This window comes from Astatotilapia calliptera, chromosome 6 (genome assembly GCF_900246225.1).
Source record: "Astatotilapia calliptera chromosome 6, fAstCal1.2, whole genome shotgun sequence".
Lineage (NCBI taxonomy): Eukaryota > Metazoa > Chordata > Actinopteri > Cichliformes > Cichlidae > Astatotilapia > Astatotilapia calliptera.
Genome location: NC_039307.1, coordinates 37,322,727 through 37,341,734, shown reverse-complemented (window position 1 = coordinate 37,341,734; position 19,008 = coordinate 37,322,727). Strand labels below are relative to the sequence as shown.

Below are 19,008 nucleotides of genomic sequence, written 5' to 3'. Positions count from 1 at the left end.
GTCCAGCCTGGAAGTAATAAATGCATGAACTAGTTTTTCAGCGTCACTCTGAGACAGGATATTTCTAATTTTAGAGATGTTGCGCAAATGGAAGAAAGCAGTCTTACATATTTGTTTAATATGTGCACTGAAGGACATATCCTGGTCAAAAATGACTCCAAGGTTCCTCACCGCGTTACTGGAGGCCAAGGTAATGCCATCCAGAGTAAGAATCTGGTTAGACACCATATTTCTAAGATTTTCAGGGCCGAGTACAATAACCTCAGTTTTATCTGAATTAAGAAGCAGAAAGTTAGCGGCCATCCAGGTCTTTATGTCTTTAAGACATTCCTGCAGTTTAACTAATTGGTGTGTGTTATCTGGCTTCATGGACAGATAGAGCTGGGTGTCATCTGCATAGCAGTGAAAATGTATGCTATGTCTTCTAATGATACTGCCTAAGGGAAGCATGTATAATGTAAACAGAATTGGTCCTAGCACTGAACCCTGTGGAACTCCATAATTAACCTCAGTGTGTGAAGAGGACTCTCCATTTACATGCACGAATTGGAGTCTATTAGATAGATATGATACAAACCACTGCAGCGCAGTACTTGTAATACCTACAGCATGTTCTAATCGCTCTAATAGGATATTATGATCAACAGTATCGAACGCTGCACTGAGGTCTAGCAGGACAAGCACAGAGATGAGTCCACTGTCAGAGGCCATAAGAAGATCATTTGTAACCTTCACTAAAGCTGTTTCTGTGCTGTGATGAGCTCTGAAACCTGACTGAAACTCTTCAAATAAACCATTCCTCTGCAGATGATCTGTTAGCTGTTTGACAACTACTCTTTCAAGGATTTTTGATATGAAAGGAAGGTTGGAGATTGGCCTATAATTAGCTGAGACTGCTGGGTCTAGAGATGGCTTTTTGAGTAAAGGTTTAACTACAGCCAGCTTGAAGGCCTATGGTACATAGCCGATTATTAGAGATAGGTTGATCATATTTAAGATCGAAGAATTAATTAATGGCAGGACTTCTTTGAGCAGTTTTGTAGGAATGGAGTCTAAAAGACACGTTGATGGTTTGGAGGAAGTAATTATTGAAGTTAACTCAGAAAGATCAATTGGAGAAAAAGAGTCTAACTTAATATCAATGGTACTAAGAGTAACTGTAGATAATATTACATCTGTGGGATGATTATTGGTAATTTTTTCTCTAATGATAAAAATTTTATTTGTGAAGAAGTTCATGAAGTCATTACTAGTTAACGTTAAAGGGATGGTTGGCTCAAAAGAGCTCTGACTTTTTGTCAGCCTGGCTACAGTGCTGAAGAGAAACCTAGGGTTGTTCTTATTTTCTTCAATCAGTGATGAATAGTAAGATGTTCTGGCTTTGCGGAGGGCTTTCTTATAAAGCAGCAAACTATTTCTCCAGGCTAAATGATGATCCTCTAGATTTGTGACACGCCATTTCCTCTCCAGATTACGAGTCATCTGCTTTAGGGTACGTGTTTCAGAATTATACCACGGAGTCAGGTACTTCTGATTTGAGGCCTTAGTTTTCACAGGAGCTACAGTATCCAGAGTCGTACGTAGTGAGGAGGTGAAATTATTAACAAGATAATCGACCTCTGTTGGGGTAGCGTTCAGATAGCTGCTTTGCTCTGTGTTGGTACAGGGCATTGGAGATGATAACAGTGGGTGGATTATATTCTTAAACTTAGTTACAGTGCTTTCAGAAAGACATCTACTTTGATAAAGTCTACTCTTCACCGCTGTGTAATCAATTATTGTAAAAGTAAATGTTATCAGGAAATGATCAGACAGGAGAGGGTTTTCAGGAAACACTGTTAAATGTTCAGGTTCGATGCCATATGTTAAAACAAGATCTAGAGTGTGATTAAAGTGGTGGGTGGGTTCTTTTACATTTTGAGAGAAACCAATTGAGTCTAATAACAGATTAAATGCCATGTTGAGGCTGTCATTTTTAGCATCTACATGGATGTTAAAATCACCCACAATAATTATTTTATCTGAGCTCAGAACTAAATTAGATATAAAGTCTGAGAAATCAGACAGAAACTCTGTGTAAGGCCCAGGTGGACGATAGATGATAACAAGTAAGACTGGTTTCTGAGTTTCACAGCTGGGGTGGACGAGGCTAAGCATCAGGCTTTCAAATGAATTAAAAGTCTGTCTGGGTCTTTGGTTGATTAATAGGCTGGTGTGAAAAATTGCTGCCACACCGCCCCCTCGGCCTGTGCTTCGAGATTTCTGGTAGTTAGAATGACTCGGGGGTGTTGATTCATTTAAACTAACATAATCATCCTGCTGCAACCAGGTTTCTGTAAGGCAGAGTAAATCGATTTGTTGATCAATTATTAAGTCATGTATTAACAGAGACTTGGAGGAGAGAGACCTAATATTTAATAATCCACATTTCACTGTTTTACTCTTTGGTTCAGATGTGGATACTGTATTGTTCTTTCTTTGTAATTGTTTATGTTTAAGTTGTTTGTTGCTGGTTTTTAGTTTGTTTTTTGTCTTTTTGGAAGCTGACACAGTCTCTATGGAGATGGGTTTTTGGGGGGGTAGCAGGAGGAGAGAAGCTGCAGAGAAGCGTGTAAGACTGCAACTCTGCTTCCTGGTCCCAACTCTGGATAGTCATATTTTGGGGGGTTTAATAAATTTGTCCATATTTCTAGAAATGAGAGCTGCTCCATCCAAAGTGGGATGGATGCCGTCTCTCCTAACAAGACCAGGTTTCCTCCAGAAGGTTTGCCAATTATCTATGAAGCCCACATCGTTTCTGGGACACCACTCAGACAGCCAGCAATTTAAGGAGAACATGCGGCTAAACATGTCACTCCTGGTCTGATTGGGGAGGGGACCAGAGAAAACTACAGAGTCCGACATTGTTTTGGCAAAGTTGCACACCGATTCAATATTGATTTTAGTGACCTCCGATTGGCGTAACCGGGTGTCATTACTGCCGACGTGAATTATGATCTTACTGAATTTACGTTTACCCTTAGCCAGCAGTTTTAAATTTCCTTCAATGTCGCCTGCTCTGGCCCCTGGAAGACAATTGACTATGGTTGCCGGTGTCTCTAGCTTCACATGTCTGAGAACAGAATCGCCAATTACCAGAGTTTGACCCCCGGCGGGTGTGTCGCCGAGTGGGGAAAAACGGTTAGACACATGAACGGGTTGGTGGTGTACCTGGGGCTTCTGTTTAGGACTATGCTTCCTCCTCACCATGACCCAGCCGCCCTCTTTCCCCAGCTGCTTGGGACCTGCCGGGGAACAGCTAGCGGGGCCTACGCTATTTTCGGCTGCACCAGCTACAGGGGCCTGGCTAGCTGCGGGTGAATGAAGGGTGCGAAGCCGAGTCTCCAATTCAGTAATCCTGGCCTCCAGCGCTGCAAATATGCTACATTTGTTACAGATATCATTACTGCTAAAGGAGGCCGAGGAGTAACTAAACATCTGACACAATGAGCAAGAAAGTGCAGGAGGGACAGGTGAAGTAGCCATGGTGCTAATGAGTCGGCTACGAGCTAAGCTAGGCTAGCGAGACAGTACAGAGACAGTGAGTGAATACTTTGGCTATAAATTAGGTAGTGAGTACACAGAAAGTGTGCTTCGGATGAAGCACGTGAAGATTATACTATGAAAGAAGAATGTATTTAAAAGTTGTTAATTAAATCGCTAAGCAAATAAGCTACTCAGAAACACCACTGTGTTTGAGCAGGAACAGGAAGTGATACTCTACCACAGAGCGAGCGAACACCAAGTGACAGCGCCACCAAGAGTGTGGCAACGAAAGTCAGAAAACCCTGGAAACTGTTCTTGGAATAGTTTGTGAGCATTTCCCAACTTCCCCGAGGTAAATAATACATTGACAGCTATTAATTTTGAAATAATTCCTTTTCAAAAAAGTTATAACATGCCAGAATCTAATGCTATAGCTGCAGCATGGGCTGCAAAAAACGTTCCTTTCCAGTTGTTAAAGTTATTCCTATAGGCTGTATGCAGTATTTTATATATCTACTTGTGAGTTGAAATGTTTAATTTGGCATTGAAGTGGTGCTTTGAGATAGCAAAAACATTTTCATACTGTTTAATCTCATTTAGTGTTTTCTTTTTTTCTGTAGAGCATTTATGGTTGACAAAGACTTTGCGGAAATAAATGCTTTGCAGAAGGTTTTTCCAGAGTCAGCTATCCTTCTATGCTGGTACCATGTCTTCCAGGTAAACCACATTGTTTTCTTTTCATGTTGTCTAAGATGCACCTGAAACACATTTTTACAACAGGGTCCTGTTGTTATGATTTGCCTCATTGTGATATTCACCTACTCAGGTTAATGAATATAAAGGGATAAAATGTTGAGTGACTATGTCCATCCATTTAAGACCACAGTGCACTCATCTTCTGGTGGCTGCTTCCCAAAGCTCTTTTTGACATTTAAAAATATGTTTGCCTGGTTGATTTCTGTAATGCACAGGTCCTCTTGTCCAGTGAGTGACAAAGTTATTTTTGGACGTCAGATTTCTTTTATGCTTTTTGTACAGCTGCTCCTCTGTCTCTCTCTCCAGATTAACTTTTTTCCTCTTACATTCACAGGCTGTTAATCGATGGCTTTCAAAATCAGAGTCCGGGGTCCATGGGCTTTCTAACACCCAAAAGAGAAATGAAATCATTTCTTTCTTTTGTAAGCTGAAAGCTTGCACATCTGTAAGTGTAATTTGTCTATTTCACATTTTGATTTCTTGATTACACTAAGAGCATAATAACTTTCAGTTGCTAAAAAAAGTTACAGAGAGATACAAAATAGATTTTTGAAACAATTTCTAAAACTGGCTTCTTATCTTGCTTATCAAAACAAGCACTTAAGCTGTGCAGAACATCATTGTGTCACCCACTGTGCAGTAGAACTTGTGAGTGGGATTCTTTCACAGACAGATGCTGAAACCAAATATGCTTATAGGTTTAGTGTTCCTTCTTAGCCATTGTAAGGGAAGAAATAATTGCTTCTTAATACAAAAACACGACATATTATTAATAACTTAAAATTCTTAATGTTATTCAATAAAAGGAAAAGGGCTTCAATACATAATATTAAAGATTTCAATAGGTCTGTTAAATGGATTGAAATATATTCTGTTGCATCCAATTCTCTTAGGAGGACGACTTTAAAGCCACATCAGCAGAGTTCTGCCAGACATTTAAGCAATACCCTTTGGTGTGCCAGTATTTTCTGAAGCACTGGGAAGGCATTGGCCACATGTGGTGTGACTACGGCCGTCGGTTCAGTCACGCTCGTTCTGAAACAAACAATGTGATTGAAAGGTATGATTTATTATTTTGACCTCATTCGATTGTATTGCTGAAAAAAAGATATTATGCTTTAATCCAAGAGGCTAAACTGAGTAGGTTCGTCATGTCATTGCCAGAACAGGTTTTAGGCAAATCCTTTAAATTCTAGCAGCGTTTTTTATGTTATCACAACAAAAAACAGAGTAGGTGGATTTGCCTAAATCAGCTAAACCGGCACAGAGCATTCCTTTATAAAAGACGTGTGCAATAGGTATTCCAATTTTTTAAAAAATAATACAGTCTTGATTAAAACTTTAAATTCCTTCAATTACAGTTACTAATCATTTCAAATAACTGTTTTTCAGATTTTTCCACCGCCTGAAATACCAGTTTTTATCTGGCTACAAGAATAGGCGTCTGGATGATCTGATTGAAGTGCTCCTAGGGAAGGCCGACGACTACTTCTCAGTCATAAAAACCCTGCAAGATGTGGGCCGCATGAAAAACAGGTTTGCTGACACCTTGTCTCAAGTTTCAGACTCTGCTTCAAGACTGATGGAAAGTGGTTGGGCTCTTAAAATTACAGTCCAGAACAGCCATGGAGTTAATGCATATCAAGTCCCATCTGAGTTAAGAGAAGACATGGTGTATGATGTCTGCCCTGTTGAGTCCTACTGCAACTGTACATATGGCTTACGAGGACTTCTTTGCAAGCATCTAGTGTTACTTGCAAAATTAGCAGAGGCTGACAATGACATCTATCCAAACATGGAAACAGACATTTCTACCTTGGCAAGAATTGCAGTGAAAGAAAGGCATTACTTTGTACACTGTGAGGACTTGAAAGTGATAAAAATGCCAAGTTTGTTTGGAAATCTGTGTTTTTTTGCATCGGCTGAAACACTTCAGTGCACTTGTTGTACGTTCTCTCACTATAACACATGTGCTTGCCTGAAGGTGGCTTGTAGCCATTTTAAACAAATGAAAAACTCTCTGAAAAGTCCTCTATCAACTTTGAATGACACTCCTGTAGTTGAAAGCACAGACAAAAAATGCACAGAAGATGCAGTTGGAAAACTAAATGCTGTTTTAGACACAGTTAAACAGTGGGCATTCATTCCAGAGGGTATTACTGCAATGATAGATGAACTGCATACAAATGTCTTAAAAACAAAACAAGTAGGCAAAAGTATATGCCAGTACGAAATAAAGATGACAGATAATGCACGCAAAATTAGGCCATTGTATTCTAGCAAGAAACGTTCGGCCAGCATCGACATTCCAACAGTCTGAAAATGAATGTGAACAGTCGATAACCACTGAAAGAGAGACATCCTCTGGAGAAAATGAAAACCTTTTGGAATACAAAACAAAAAAGAGAAGAGTTAAAGCTAAGTATATGCACAAGTAGACTTTTGTGTGACATTTCAAAGGGACTGCATCCATTACTTCTGTTTATTGAAACCTAAAGCTGAATAGCTGTCTTAACTTTCTGCCAAGGAACAGATGAAAAGAAATTGTTTGGTCTCTCAAGCAGTTGTTATTTATGTGTGTTATTCATTACTTTGGCTTGGTTGCTGTTTTTGATACAAATTCATCTGTGCCCATTGTAATATTTTCATATGTTACTATTTTTATATTGCTATGCATTATAAATAAAGGATTACTTATTACTATTAAAGGTCTGCATTTGTAATTGTTGGTATTATTTATAAAATATGCGCTCTTAAGTTTTTTGCTCCATAAAACGATACCTGTCACTTTTTGGACATAGAGTATCAGTTGTTGAGAATCCCCGGCTCATACAAAATAGAAGTAAAAGGTTTCAACATCCAGCCTTTTTATGATTAAATACAAAGTGTAATAACAGAGTTATTGGGGTGTGATTTTGTTAATAGTTAGTCTTAAGTATAAGTTTAATAGTAATGATGAGTAAGAAAATATAGCCAGAATAATGGAATGAGACTAACACCTGACCTCACACTGAGATTTGGTATGAAGTGGCATGTTTGTGCTAATGCTGACATTGGGGCTCAGAGTTCCTCTGTGTGTATATATTTGTGAACGTTAACTTGGCTAATGTCCAAGGGTTTGACTGCTTTCCTGTTGGATTGTATCACAAAGAACAGGGATAAGAGCACCAGTGGCCGTGCACACCCTCATATCTCTCCTTCACCCGATCATTAGTGTTGGAAACCGGCATTAGCTCAGAGTAGATTAGACTTCAGTATAGTGCAAGTGATTTGATTTTATGATTATTTGATTCAGTTTTTTCTGTGTTCAAGCTCAATTACTTTAATAAAATATGTTGAATTCAAACAAATAAATAAACAAATAAACTGTGGACATTACCCTTTTAAACCTTTCTGAAACAAGACAGGTAAAAACCAGTGTATAAAAGTTTACATAGGTATAAATAGCTCTAACACTTTACTCCAGCCTGGCGTCCACACATGTGGACATCACATTTTGGGTTATTTAGACCAAAATACTAAATCTTGATCAACAAGTGCCTGATATACAGTTATGAGGACATTATACTGCAACTGTTCTATCGAAATTTCAAATTAATGTCCTCATATGTGGCTCTCATTTTTCTCAGAAACAAAAATTAGGTAAAAAAAACAAAACCTGGTAATTCTTTCTTTTTACATTCATCGGGTTCCAATCGGCCCAAATATCAAAGAGAAATTAAAAATGCATGCCATGGAAGATTTCGGGTCTTAGGGGGTTAAAATGACCAGACCCCTCCGGCCTGTTTTCCAGGCCACTAAATTAAACCCAGTCAATTACCAATTGAACAGAATAAAAACCTACGAGGTCCACTAATAGTCCAAAAGTCCAAATCTTTAATAGAAAAGACAGGCAGAACTCAAACAAACAATAATCCAAACGAGGAGCATATATACACACTGGAAAGTAAATAATTATAAGTTATTAAATCAGACTAATTAAATACAGTAAAACTAATAAGGGAAGACGAACACACGGGAAATAAAAATAACAGTGTAAACATACCAAAACTCAAAATAAAACAGGAAAGCTACTACAAACCGAGTGTGACACAATTACATTCATATTGAAACATATGTGATAATTTTCTTTCTTTGTAGCATTTTTAAGATATGTGTTAGAACAGTCATTATGCTGTTTGGATTAGGAACCAATCATTTTTGCCAAATAGTTAACACAAACTTAGAACAACAATGAACAATTTTCAAGATTCTGATTTACAGAACAAACAAAAGTCACAAAAGGTTTCATTATTTAAGAGACAAGATCAAGTTTTTCACACAGGAATGAAATGACAGAATCCAGTGCAGCGGGGCCAAAGGTGTGTGTCAGCAAACTGAAGGTTGAGGAATCAGTCAGCTCATGTTTAAGGTTGTGTTGGATTTTGAGAAGAGTCTGTCTGTTATTAGAAAGTAAGATTAACAATGTTACACCAATAACCCAAATACGGGGAAATGACAAATAATACCAAAAAAGATACAACTTTCATATTGTTTTACTAACTTACTTTGTCATATCAGCACTTGAATGGTCGATGCCTTTACAGACCATGTCTGTTGTGACATCGCAGGCCAATCTTCCGGCAAACCCGAGGGCTAGCTCCCCAGCCTCCTCTTCACTCAGAACACTAAACACTGTTACTTTAGTTTTGGCCTTCTTAGGCCTGTCAAGAATCATTGCGGGCAGTTTGGCTTTACGGCCCTAAAAAAGAAAAAGTGCAAACACCAAAAGAGCAGAGAGAGACACACACACACACACACGCACAAACAAAGTTAAATGCTTTTGTTTACATGGTGTAATTGTGTATATGTTGCAGCAAATGCACAATTTCCAGCCACATTGTCACTTCATTGATACGAGTAACCCGGATTTATTTCAGGTGACATCAAAATCACGAAATGTATACCTACCCCAATCAAACCTCTGAAAACATGAACTGACATGTTCTCTGCGTTGATTCTGTGCTTGATCTCGTCTTCTGTTATTGTGTAGGTTTTCTTTTTTGAGCTTGGTACAGATAAGCGACCATGCACTCTGTAAACTGTACTAGTTCCTTCTGAATCAGTTTGGAATTCTGTATCTGCATCGATCCTGTCAACATCATCAGCAGCAGCATTATCTGTACTCAGACTTGTGCCGTATACTTCTGCTTCTTTTTCGTTGTCTTCAGTCTGTGTACCTTCATCTCTTTCAGTCTGTGTACCTTCATCTCTTTCAGTCTGTGTACCTTCATCTCTGACTGTCAGTCTTCCTATCTCACTGTTACTTGTCGATTTGCTGCAGATGTTCTCTCCCTTAGGAACTTTTCCTTTGTCATTCGCTGCCTGATGCTTTCCCTGATGACATTCTTCACTGGCTACTTCTATTGCTCCTCCTGCACCCACTATGCTGCACAACTCCTTTCCCTCTGCTGTGCTGCACTGTGCTGTTACATAAAGAAGAATGATATAAACAGCACTATATCAATTTTATTGTGAAGAGAAATCCCCACAATACGACGCAGTTATGTCTAAAATAGTTTTGTGTAAAAACTGGATCTTGAAACGTCCACTTTAATTACACAGTCCTGGTGTGCAAAGGCAAAATTACGAAAAAAAATTTCACTTTAAACATTTTTGGACATTGTTTAGTTATATTGTGACTTACTCTCACAGAAGATACAGATGCCACAAACAGACTTTGAACAACGCATGTGTTTGTATGCACCACATTTCTGGCACTGCACCTGTGAATTAAAAAAAAAAAAAAGAAGAAGAAGAAATAAACAAACAAAAAACTAATGAACAAAGTCCATTAAATAAACAATCTATATGGCTAAGGACATGTCATAGTGTACCCGGTCTTTGGCTGCAATCACACACCAGCACTGACTGCACTTCCTAGTTCGATCTGCAAAATATAATTTGTTTAAGTACAAGTTACATTTTCCAATGTTAGAGAAAAAGAAGGCAGCTAATTTTATCTTTACCTATTGAGGAAAATAAGTAGCGGCAAAGTCGGGACCTGAGCTTTGTGATTTCAGTGTTGTACTCCTCCACTTGTGTTTTACCGTCAATGAGAGATTGGGCAAACTAATAATTGACGAAGAAGAAAAAAAAAAAAAAGAACAAAAAGAATTAGATTAACAAAGAAACGTTTGTTTGTTTTTAACCCCCCCACCCCCCCGAGAAAAAAAAAAAAACAGAGCAACCAAAGCAAAGCATTACTGCTGAAATGGTTCAATCTACAAAAAAAATTGAGATTTTACCATCCTGCCTCTAAGGCTTTAAAAACTGAATAGGCAAAAATGTAAACATTACTTATATAGGTTAAAGCTATAGTTTTCAGTACCATTATGACATGCACTCCACATGAGTTCCCATCCTGTTGATGTGGGTGGCTCACATGTGACAAGGTCCACTCTCCAGCGCAGCCTCTTGCTGAAGCAAATGAGCTGAGAGATCGCAGTTATTACAAATAAAAAGCATATAGAGAAATCAATAACCACGTTCAGTAATGATTTCAATTAAATTAAATATGTTATGTTAAATATGTTAATTAATTACCTCCAGTTTTTCAACACCGCACTTTTTCTGACCTCCGACTCGCCAAATGAATTCATATAGACTATGGTCCTCTTGGGTATGTCACAAAACTGTTTTGTAAAAAGATGGATATGGTAGGCTTGGGCCTTGAGCTTTCCTAATGAGGGACACTGAAAAGTATCATGCACTAGAGAGAGTGCAAAATCTGTGCAACTTACAAACAAGGTCCAGTGGCTGCCGTTTTCCAGACAGGCTCCAATCAATTTCTCATACATCTGAAAGATGTTTTTCTGGAAATAAAAATAATGTGACAAGTATGTTTTTCTGTCAAAAATGACACTGCAAAACTGCAAAAGCTTGTCAGGTGAGACTTGTAATTAATTCTGCAGATACACAAACATATAGAAAGTGTCATTTTTGGTTTACATTAATTAATTTCTATAGTGTGTACAAAACAAATCAAGACCACAGACTCAACACGCACCACTCAATTTTTGGTGTTCTTTATCAGTTGGCCAAGACAGAAATGTTTTAATCTGTGTGCATTGCTTTTGAACAAGTCTTTACACAGAAAAGGTTTCAGAAAGGTATTTTTCAGGTTCTTCTGACAAGGCTTCAATTTTGGAAAATGCTGTTTGTTTATAGTGGCAACTTATAAACCCTTTGTGATAAGAACATAGTTACCACAGTCCAAGTCATACCTTCAAAAAGTATGCACTTTGTGCTCTTGTGGACCCATCCAAAAATTTTCCAGTGATTTGGCTTGGTATTGGATAAATGTGAGGGAAATTCTATAAAAATAACATAAATACACCTATGTTTTCAAATACATTACAAAAAACGTAAACATGCTATGTCATTATGATCAAACAAGCTTTTCAACATACCTCACACTGCAAATTAGATTAGGCCATCTATTACCTTATAAAACAAATAAATAAATACATATAAATAAAAACAGAACTAAGGAATACGATTCATTAAGTAAATTGTACAATAAAGTGTATTTAAAGCAGAATTTAACATTAGTTTTATGACAACATAAAAGGATTTTTATGTCAAGAGGTACCTCATCTGAAATGTTAGTCTGGTCAAACAGGGATTTCAAACTTGAAATACCAATAGAGTTTGGTCCAGCAACTCCCACAAGGTAATCTGTGAGAAAGCATATGCTGTAGTCAACAGATATCATTTTCTTTTTGCATGCTGCAACCATCATCCATTTCAGTCTTCTAGGAGCTTTGTCTGGTTGTAGTTCTTTTTTCTCCTCCTCATCTATTAATTAAATTGTTTTCTGACCTTCCTAACTGTTTCCGACCTGTCTTCCCAATGTGATGTTTAAGCAATATATGTATGGTCAGAAGGGGGTGAAATTTTCATTGCAGTTGTACGTGTAACATTGCATGTGATAATAAAAGGCTTGATTGGTTGATTATTCAACATGAGTTGACATTTACCTGACATTGTGAAGGAGTCACAGTTTCTGTAAGGGTGTAAGAACATAACATGTGGATTTGTTACACTTCTTTTTCACAAGTTAATAACAATCAATAATTTTCATTCCATTATTTACAAGCTATCACACGATGTCCCAGGGACAACATCTACACGATGTCCCTGGGACAACATTTACACGATGTCCCAGGGACAACATCTACACGATGTCCCAGGGACAACATCTACACGATGTCCCAGGGACAACATTTACACGATGTCCCAGGGACAACATCTACACGATGTCCCAGGGACAACATCTACGCGATGTCCCTGGGACAACATTTACACGATGTCCCAGGGACAACATCTACACGATGTCCCAGGGACAACATTTACACGATGTCCCAGGGACAACATCTACACGATGTCCCTGGGACAACATCTACACGATGTCCCAGGGACAACATTTACACGATGTCCCAGGGACAACATCTACACGATGTCCCTGGGACAACATTTACACGATGTCCCAGGGACAACATCTACACGATGTCCCAGGGACAACATCTACACGATGTCCCAGGGACAACATTTACACGATGTCCCAGGGACAACATTTACACAATGTCCCAGGGACAACATCTACACGATGTCCCAGGGACAACATTTACACGATGTCCCAGGGACAACAATTACACGATGTCCCAGGGACAACATCTACACGATGTCCCAGGGACAACATTTACACGATGTCCCAGGGACAACATCTACACGATGTCCCAGGGACAACATTTACGCGATGTCCCAGGGACAACATTTACACGATGTCCCAGGGACAACATCTACACGATGTCCCAGGGACAACATCTACACAATGTCCCAGGGACAACATTTACGCGATGTCCCTGGGACAACATTTACGCGATGTACCAGGACAAATTTGTAAATTTCTGGATTACTGTTAATCTCCATAGAATCAAGAACTCATGTCCAGTTTCACAGCTATGGACCAGTTAATTATGTTTCCAGGTGATAGTTTGATTCATAGATTCAGCACACAACCATAAGTCTAGGCCTTTTAGTCCAGATTCTCTTCACTTATGTTTGTAAAATGATCAGGGAAGCTACTGCAATTTTGCCTGACCCAACCCCCAGGCCACGAAACACCCAAAAAGTTGGGGAACGCTGGTCTAGAGAACACTGGTTAGCTAATGCTGTCGTCAAGTAGCCTATCGCTAGCAAACAAACAGCAAGCCAAGTGAGGAACATATGTATAATGCTTACCGTTTATTAAAGGAAAGTATCCTAAATTGACTTCAAATTCGGCGGACAGGCGGCGGTTTTTCGCTTCTTCACTTGTATTTCGAAATAATCGAAGGCGGGTATTTCGAAGTCGCAAAGGAATGACGTCACAAGAAGGTGATTGGTCACTTGCAATGTTGAACCTGGAACAACATTAATTATGATGATGTGGGAACAATGCTGACACGAGGAAATCAGATCGTCCTATAATTTCTGTAAATCTTACATGAAACTGGTCAGCTGTAGAAAATATGAGCTACACAAAACTGAAAGAAGTCCCAGTCACACACTTGTTTTCCCCACTGTGGACAGTCTTTACCCTTCAAGCTTGAGTCCTCTTGGTCAGGTTACTGAGTGGGAGAAGCCACAGAACAGAAAAGAGGTACAAATGTTTGAAACACACATATTTTAAAAAGTCACAAGGAAAACTCCATAAAGTTACAATTAAAGAACTTTTTCCCACAAGCGTTTGATGAATTCTAGAGTCTTTACCTTACAATATAAATCCAATTAAACTGAAGAGAACTGAACTCAGCATGGTGGCACAGTGGTTAGCACTGTTGCTGCAGGACGGCGCTCTTCTGGACAGCGATCTTGATGTTAATCCTGGGAGTAGCTGGAGCTACTCACCCAAGTAATCGAAGCACTTGGGGCAGTGCTTCGATTACCTGGGTGGGGGAGCACTGTTGCCTTCACCCTCCACATCTTCTCAAGCTTTCAGCCCTTGGTATTTCTCAAGTTTCTCATTTTCCTTCCTTGTGATGAAGGAAGGATGTATAGCTACATCTTCCTCTGCTTGTCCACCACGACTATTCTTTATTATCTCCAGTCTTGATCCATCCCTCAAGACTGTAAGACCAGACTAACCAACCTGCACTACCTGGATTAACTACAACAAAGCCTATGACTCACAGTGCCTCACACATGGATCCTGGAATGCCTAGAACTGTACAAACCCAATAGGACCCCAAGAGCCTTCATCTGGCAATGTGGTGCCAGGATAACCACCTCCAGCTGAACGTCGGCAAGACCAAGGAGCTGGTGGTGGACTTCACAAGGAGTCAGCACAGGAACTACAAGCCCATTATCATCAGCAGAGCTCCAGTGGAGAGGGTGCAGTCCTTCAAATACCTTGGTGTCCACATCTCCTCAGATCTGACATGGTCTGCTCACATTCAGATCCAGTTCAAAAAGGCTATTCAGAGCCTGCACCACTTACGACAACTGAGGAAGTTCAGGGCCTCTCCGGGGATCCTCAGGACTTTCTATATAGTTGCTGTGGAGAGCATCCTCACACAGAAAGTCCTGGTATGGGAACAGCTGTGTCAAGTACAAAAAAACTCTTCAGAGAGTGATCCATACAGCAGAACGCTGCTGCAGGACTGCTCCTCCCTCCCTACAGGACATTTACACCAAAAGATACTGGACCAGAGCCACTCAGATACTGAAGAACCTGTTCCACCCCAGCAATAAACTGTTCCAACTTCTGCAATCAGGCAGAAGGTTCTGCACCATCCGGGCAAGAACAGAGACCCTCAAGAGGAGCTTCTACCCTCAGGCCAGCCGTGTGTTACATCAGAACCCCCCCCCCCCCCCCCCCCCCCCCCACACACACACACACACACACACACACGCACACTCAACCATAACAAACTGAGTCAGGACTCACATACTCCCAATCATGCCTGATCCTTCTGACTTCATTGGGGCACTTTAAGTCACTTTAACACCCCACTCACGCAATGTACATTCCCAGATTTTTGAACTGTGAATTTCCAGGTTGTTTTATTCTATTTAACTTAGTGTATATAATCCACTCACTTATTGCACATAATGTCCTCTTTGTATATATCTACTTACTTACTGTATAATGGGGTTTTTTCTCTCTCTATTTTGCACAGTCGAGGAGCGTGTCAGGTCACATTTCACTGCATGTTATACTTGTATAACTATGTACGTGATAAATAAAAGGATCTTGAATCTTGAATCAGGAATGCAGTGGAAATAGAAAACAACACTAGTGACCAACGTCAAACCAACAGCACAAGTCACCATTAAGTACAGGATTGAAATGTGTTACGAACTTGTATGTCCGTGTGTTTGTTTGTGCAAGTGCTGTGTTTTTGTCTATGTTAATTTAGCTGTGCCAGGTCCCTGTTCCGATTGGTGCGTGGACTTACTGCCCCGGCGTGATTGGATCCAGCTGGAGGACCCGCCCAATAAAAGGAGGCTGGAGCGCTACAGCGGGAGAGGTCCTCGCATTTCTCCTCATCACCCAGCAGTAGTCCTGTGGTAGCCGCTGGCTGCAGTATAGTGCGAAAATTGTGGAAGTGGAGTGGGTAGGGGTGAGCTGCCGTTTATTTTGATCACCCGTTTTCTCCTGTTTTTGAGTTGGTTAAGGAGGTCAGACTCTGTCTTTATTTTGACTTTATTTTGGTGAGGTCAGGGGTGCGGGATTTGTGTAGGTTTGTTTTGTTTATTGTTTTGGCCTTGGCTCACCCTGAAGTGTTGACACTCCCGTTTTGGTTCTCTTTATTCACCTTGTAAATAAATCACTTCACATCTAACGGATTTGTTGCGTGTGACTGCTTGGGTTTTGGGGGGGAAGCGAGTGCCTCGCTCATGTTATGGCCTGGCCCTAGACGGGTCGTAACAAATGAGAACCATGAAGAGGCCACTAGGAAAACTGCAACCATCAAATCCCTGTAGAGAGTAAGTCCTGAGGAGTCAGCTGAATGGGAAGAACAGGATCTAGGAATTCAGCACCTATCCCCTGCCTGTCATCAGATACCCTGCTGGGATAATAAGCTGGTTAAAGGAGGAGACAGACGCCACTGGCATCAAGACAAGAAAGCTCCTTACCATACATGGAGGGCGTCACACCACATCCAGCAGTCTGAGACTGTACACTAAACAGACGAAGGGTGGCTGGGAGGGCTGGTGAGTGTCAGAACCAATATCCAGGATGAGTTAGTGAAGATGCTCTCTCATCGCGACCATCAAGATGCTAACAACTGATAGTGTGCTTAGTGAATATCTTTCCCTATGTGTTCCCTATGTGTCAAATTCAAATTCAAATTCAAATTTTATTTGTCACACACACATAACCATACACAGTATGACATGGGGGTGAAATGCTTGTAGCTGTACACTGCCCGACCATTAAATGACAGAAGAAAAGTTTTACAATATTTACAATTTACTACAAAAATTTACAAATTAACTTAGGAATTTACAGTAAAGAATGTGCAAATAGCAGAAGAGATTATAAAGATAAGGATTATAAATTATAGGAATTATAGGATTATAGGAAATGTGTGGTGGTGCGTGTGGTGACGTGTGTGAGAGTCCAGTCTTATAGTGACGTGTTTGGGAGAGTCCAGTCCTACACCTGGTTCAGGGCCCGAATACCCTGGGGGAAGAAGCTCCTCCTCATTCTCTCTGTTTTGGCCTTAAGGGAGCGGAAGCGCTTCCCAGACCTCAACAGTGAGAAGAGTCCATTGTTGGGATGGGAGAGGTCCATCATAATCTTCCTAGCTTTGGACTTGCACCGCTTGGTGTAGATGGACAGCAGGTCAGGGAGCTCTGATTGAATGATGCGTTCTGCCGAGCGCACCACCCTTTGCAGATCTCGTCTGTCCTGCTTGGTGCTGTTCCCAAACCAGGTGCAGATGTTTGCCGTCAGGACGCTCTCGATGGTGCAGGAGTAGAAGTTCTTGAGCACCTTCAGAGGCAGATGGAAGTCTCTAAGTCTTCTGAGGAAGAAGAGACGCTGACGGGCTTTCTTAACCAGGGTGTTGATGTGGCAGGACCATGACAGGTCCTGAGTGATGTGGACACCCAGGTATCGGAAACTGTCCACTCTCTCCACTGGCGTGCCACTGATGATGAGGGGTTCGTAATTCCTCGCCTGCTTTGTAGTGAAGTCCACGATCAGCTCCTTAGTCTTGCTGACGTTTAGGAGGAGGTTATTCTCCTGGCACCAGGTCTCCAGGTTCCTAATCTCCTCCAGGTAGGCCGTCTCGATGTTGTCGGAGATCAGGCCCACAACAGCAGTGTCGTCAGCAAACTTGACAATGGAGGTGTGCTAAACATAGTGCTAAACATCTGTTTTATTCATTGCAGCTTTAAAAGCCAAATCCAGACCTGTTAATATTGTGACTGTAGGTGGTCTTGTTGAGGATGACACTCTTGAAAAAATGATTCGATTTTTCAATAACTCTCTTTTAGAGAGTATCTTCCTTTTAAACTTGCTGAAATCATCAGAAAAAGTGAAGACTTAGTCATCTTTTGACAGAGTCAAACTGCCTCATTTCATTCCTGCTACTGAAAGAATGATCAGTGTCTTTGACATAATTTTTCCTTTTTAGTAATCCTGCACAAATTGCCCTGTGTTGCAGTTTGTGTATCAGCTATTTGCACTGGATTAATGTGACTTAATGGTGGCAAGTGTTCAAATCAATGTTTATTAACGGTTTCTTTAAGTGTTTAAAGATTAAGTCATTAACATATTGATGAAGTTTTCAAAGTTGCTCAGGGTGGAAAAAAAAGAGTGTTGGAGACCTGGAGAGGGCCTGACACTAGCCACAGAAAAACAAGGTGGAAACAAAGAAAATATTTCTTCAGAGGAAAGCATCAGGCAATGTTTCTTCTCTTTTATAAAATACAACATATCGCCACCAAAGAAAATTTCACTTTACAGTGTACACTATTCTCCCTGGCAAGATCTGGTGATCCGTTCATATTTACTGAGTAATGTCATGTATAAAAAAAACATGATTTTCAGCCTTTTTAAAAGAAAGTGTTTTAGCTGTGTTCTCCTTGGGATGTGACACACTCAGCTTAGATTGATTTTCTCATTCAGCAGTGACCTGCTGCAAACCTTTGGCTCAGAATGGTAATTCCCTCTCTTACCTGATAAGGTACCTGATCCATAATAAATCAATTGTAATTAGTTTTATGTTTGCAGGGAATGAAGGAGGGGCTGCACTTTGCTAAGGGGACCCTCTGCTTTTTCGCCCCACCCTACCCACCATCCTTATTTGTTTCTAGCCACCATCATCTGCACACCTGATATCAGTTAATCTCCTGATTATTAAGTGGGGATTATTGATGCAGGAGAAGTGGCTGTATTTGCTGTAGTCTCTTCTGTCGAGGACATGATGCTTTTGTTTGCTCTTCACTGTTTGTGCTAAGGGTTTTATGTGTTTGTGTGTATGCATGCATGTTTGTTTTGTTTTGTTTTGTTAGTCCAATAAAAGTTTACTGCCTAACCTTGTTTCACTTTTTATTTTTGGCATGACATTTATGATTTAACATCCAGTCTGTCAGCATTTTGTCTCAACTAGTCTAAAACTAGTCTAACTCCTGCAGCAGCCAGTTTGTCACATGACTTGCTTGTGTCGAGGTCTGAACATTATCCAG

At 40.2% G+C, this 19,008-nt stretch overlaps 2 protein-coding genes across 5 annotated transcripts; one reads left to right on the top strand and one right to left on the bottom strand.

Annotated features, from left to right (window-relative positions):
- The first annotated feature begins 3,815 nt into the window (after positions 1-3,815).
- LOC113024544 (uncharacterized) lies at positions 3,816-6,276 on the top strand. Its single transcript, XM_026171727.1, has 6 exons — positions 3,816-3,877; positions 4,146-4,242; positions 4,616-4,726; positions 5,175-5,341; positions 5,674-5,990; positions 6,266-6,276. Exons 2-6 carry the CDS (start codon positions 4,153-4,155, stop codon positions 6,274-6,276), a joined length of 696 nt encoding a protein of 231 aa, XP_026027512.1. The 5' UTR covers positions 3,816-3,877; positions 4,146-4,152.
- Positions 6,277-8,134: 1,858 nt separating this feature from the next.
- On the bottom strand, positions 8,135-11,745 carry LOC113024736 (uncharacterized). Of its 4 annotated transcripts, XM_026172034.1 has the most exons (11): positions 11,547-11,745; positions 11,064-11,135; positions 10,867-10,955; positions 10,652-10,754; positions 10,290-10,392; positions 10,158-10,210; positions 9,968-10,046; positions 9,549-9,746; positions 9,232-9,500; positions 8,829-9,022; positions 8,135-8,720 (listed from the first exon to the last, which is right to left on the bottom strand). In XM_026172034.1, the coding sequence occupies exons 2-11, from the start codon at positions 11,118-11,120 to the stop codon at positions 8,576-8,578; spliced, it is 1,290 nt and encodes a 429-aa protein (XP_026027819.1). In that variant the 5' UTR covers positions 11,121-11,135; positions 11,547-11,745; the 3' UTR covers positions 8,135-8,575. The 4 variants fall into 4 exon arrangements, with proteins under 4 accessions (XP_026027819.1, XP_026027818.1, XP_026027820.1 ...); XM_026172033.1 differs by having other exon boundaries at positions 10,867-11,135; XM_026172035.1 differs by lacking the exons at positions 10,652-10,754; positions 10,867-10,955.
- Positions 11,746-19,008: the final 7,263 nt, after the last annotated feature.

Bases quoted from the DNA above. Each gene is read 5' to 3' on its own strand.
- LOC113024544 (XM_026171727.1), top strand. From the start codon at position 4,153: ATGGTTGACAAAGACTTTGCGGAAATAAATGCTTTGCAGAAGGTTTTT. The intron at 4,727-5,174 runs GTAAGTGTAATT...CAATTCTCTTAG, and splicing joins AGCTGAAAGCTTGCACATCT to GAGGACGACTTTAAAGCCAC. The intron at 5,342-5,673 runs GTATGATTTATT...ACTGTTTTTCAG, and splicing joins ACAAACAATGTGATTGAAAG to ATTTTTCCACCGCCTGAAAT.
- LOC113024736 (XM_026172033.1), bottom strand. From the start codon at position 11,120: ATGTATGAGAAATTGATTGGAGCCTGTCTGGAAAACGGCAGCCACTGG. The intron at 10,047-10,157 runs GTACACTATGAC...TTTAATTCACAG, and splicing joins TGATTGCAGCCAAAGACCGG to GTGCAGTGCCAGAAATGTGG. The intron at 8,721-8,828 runs GTAAGTTAGTAA...TTCTAATAACAG, and splicing joins TCAAGTGCTGATATGACAAA to ACAGACTCTTCTCAAAATCC.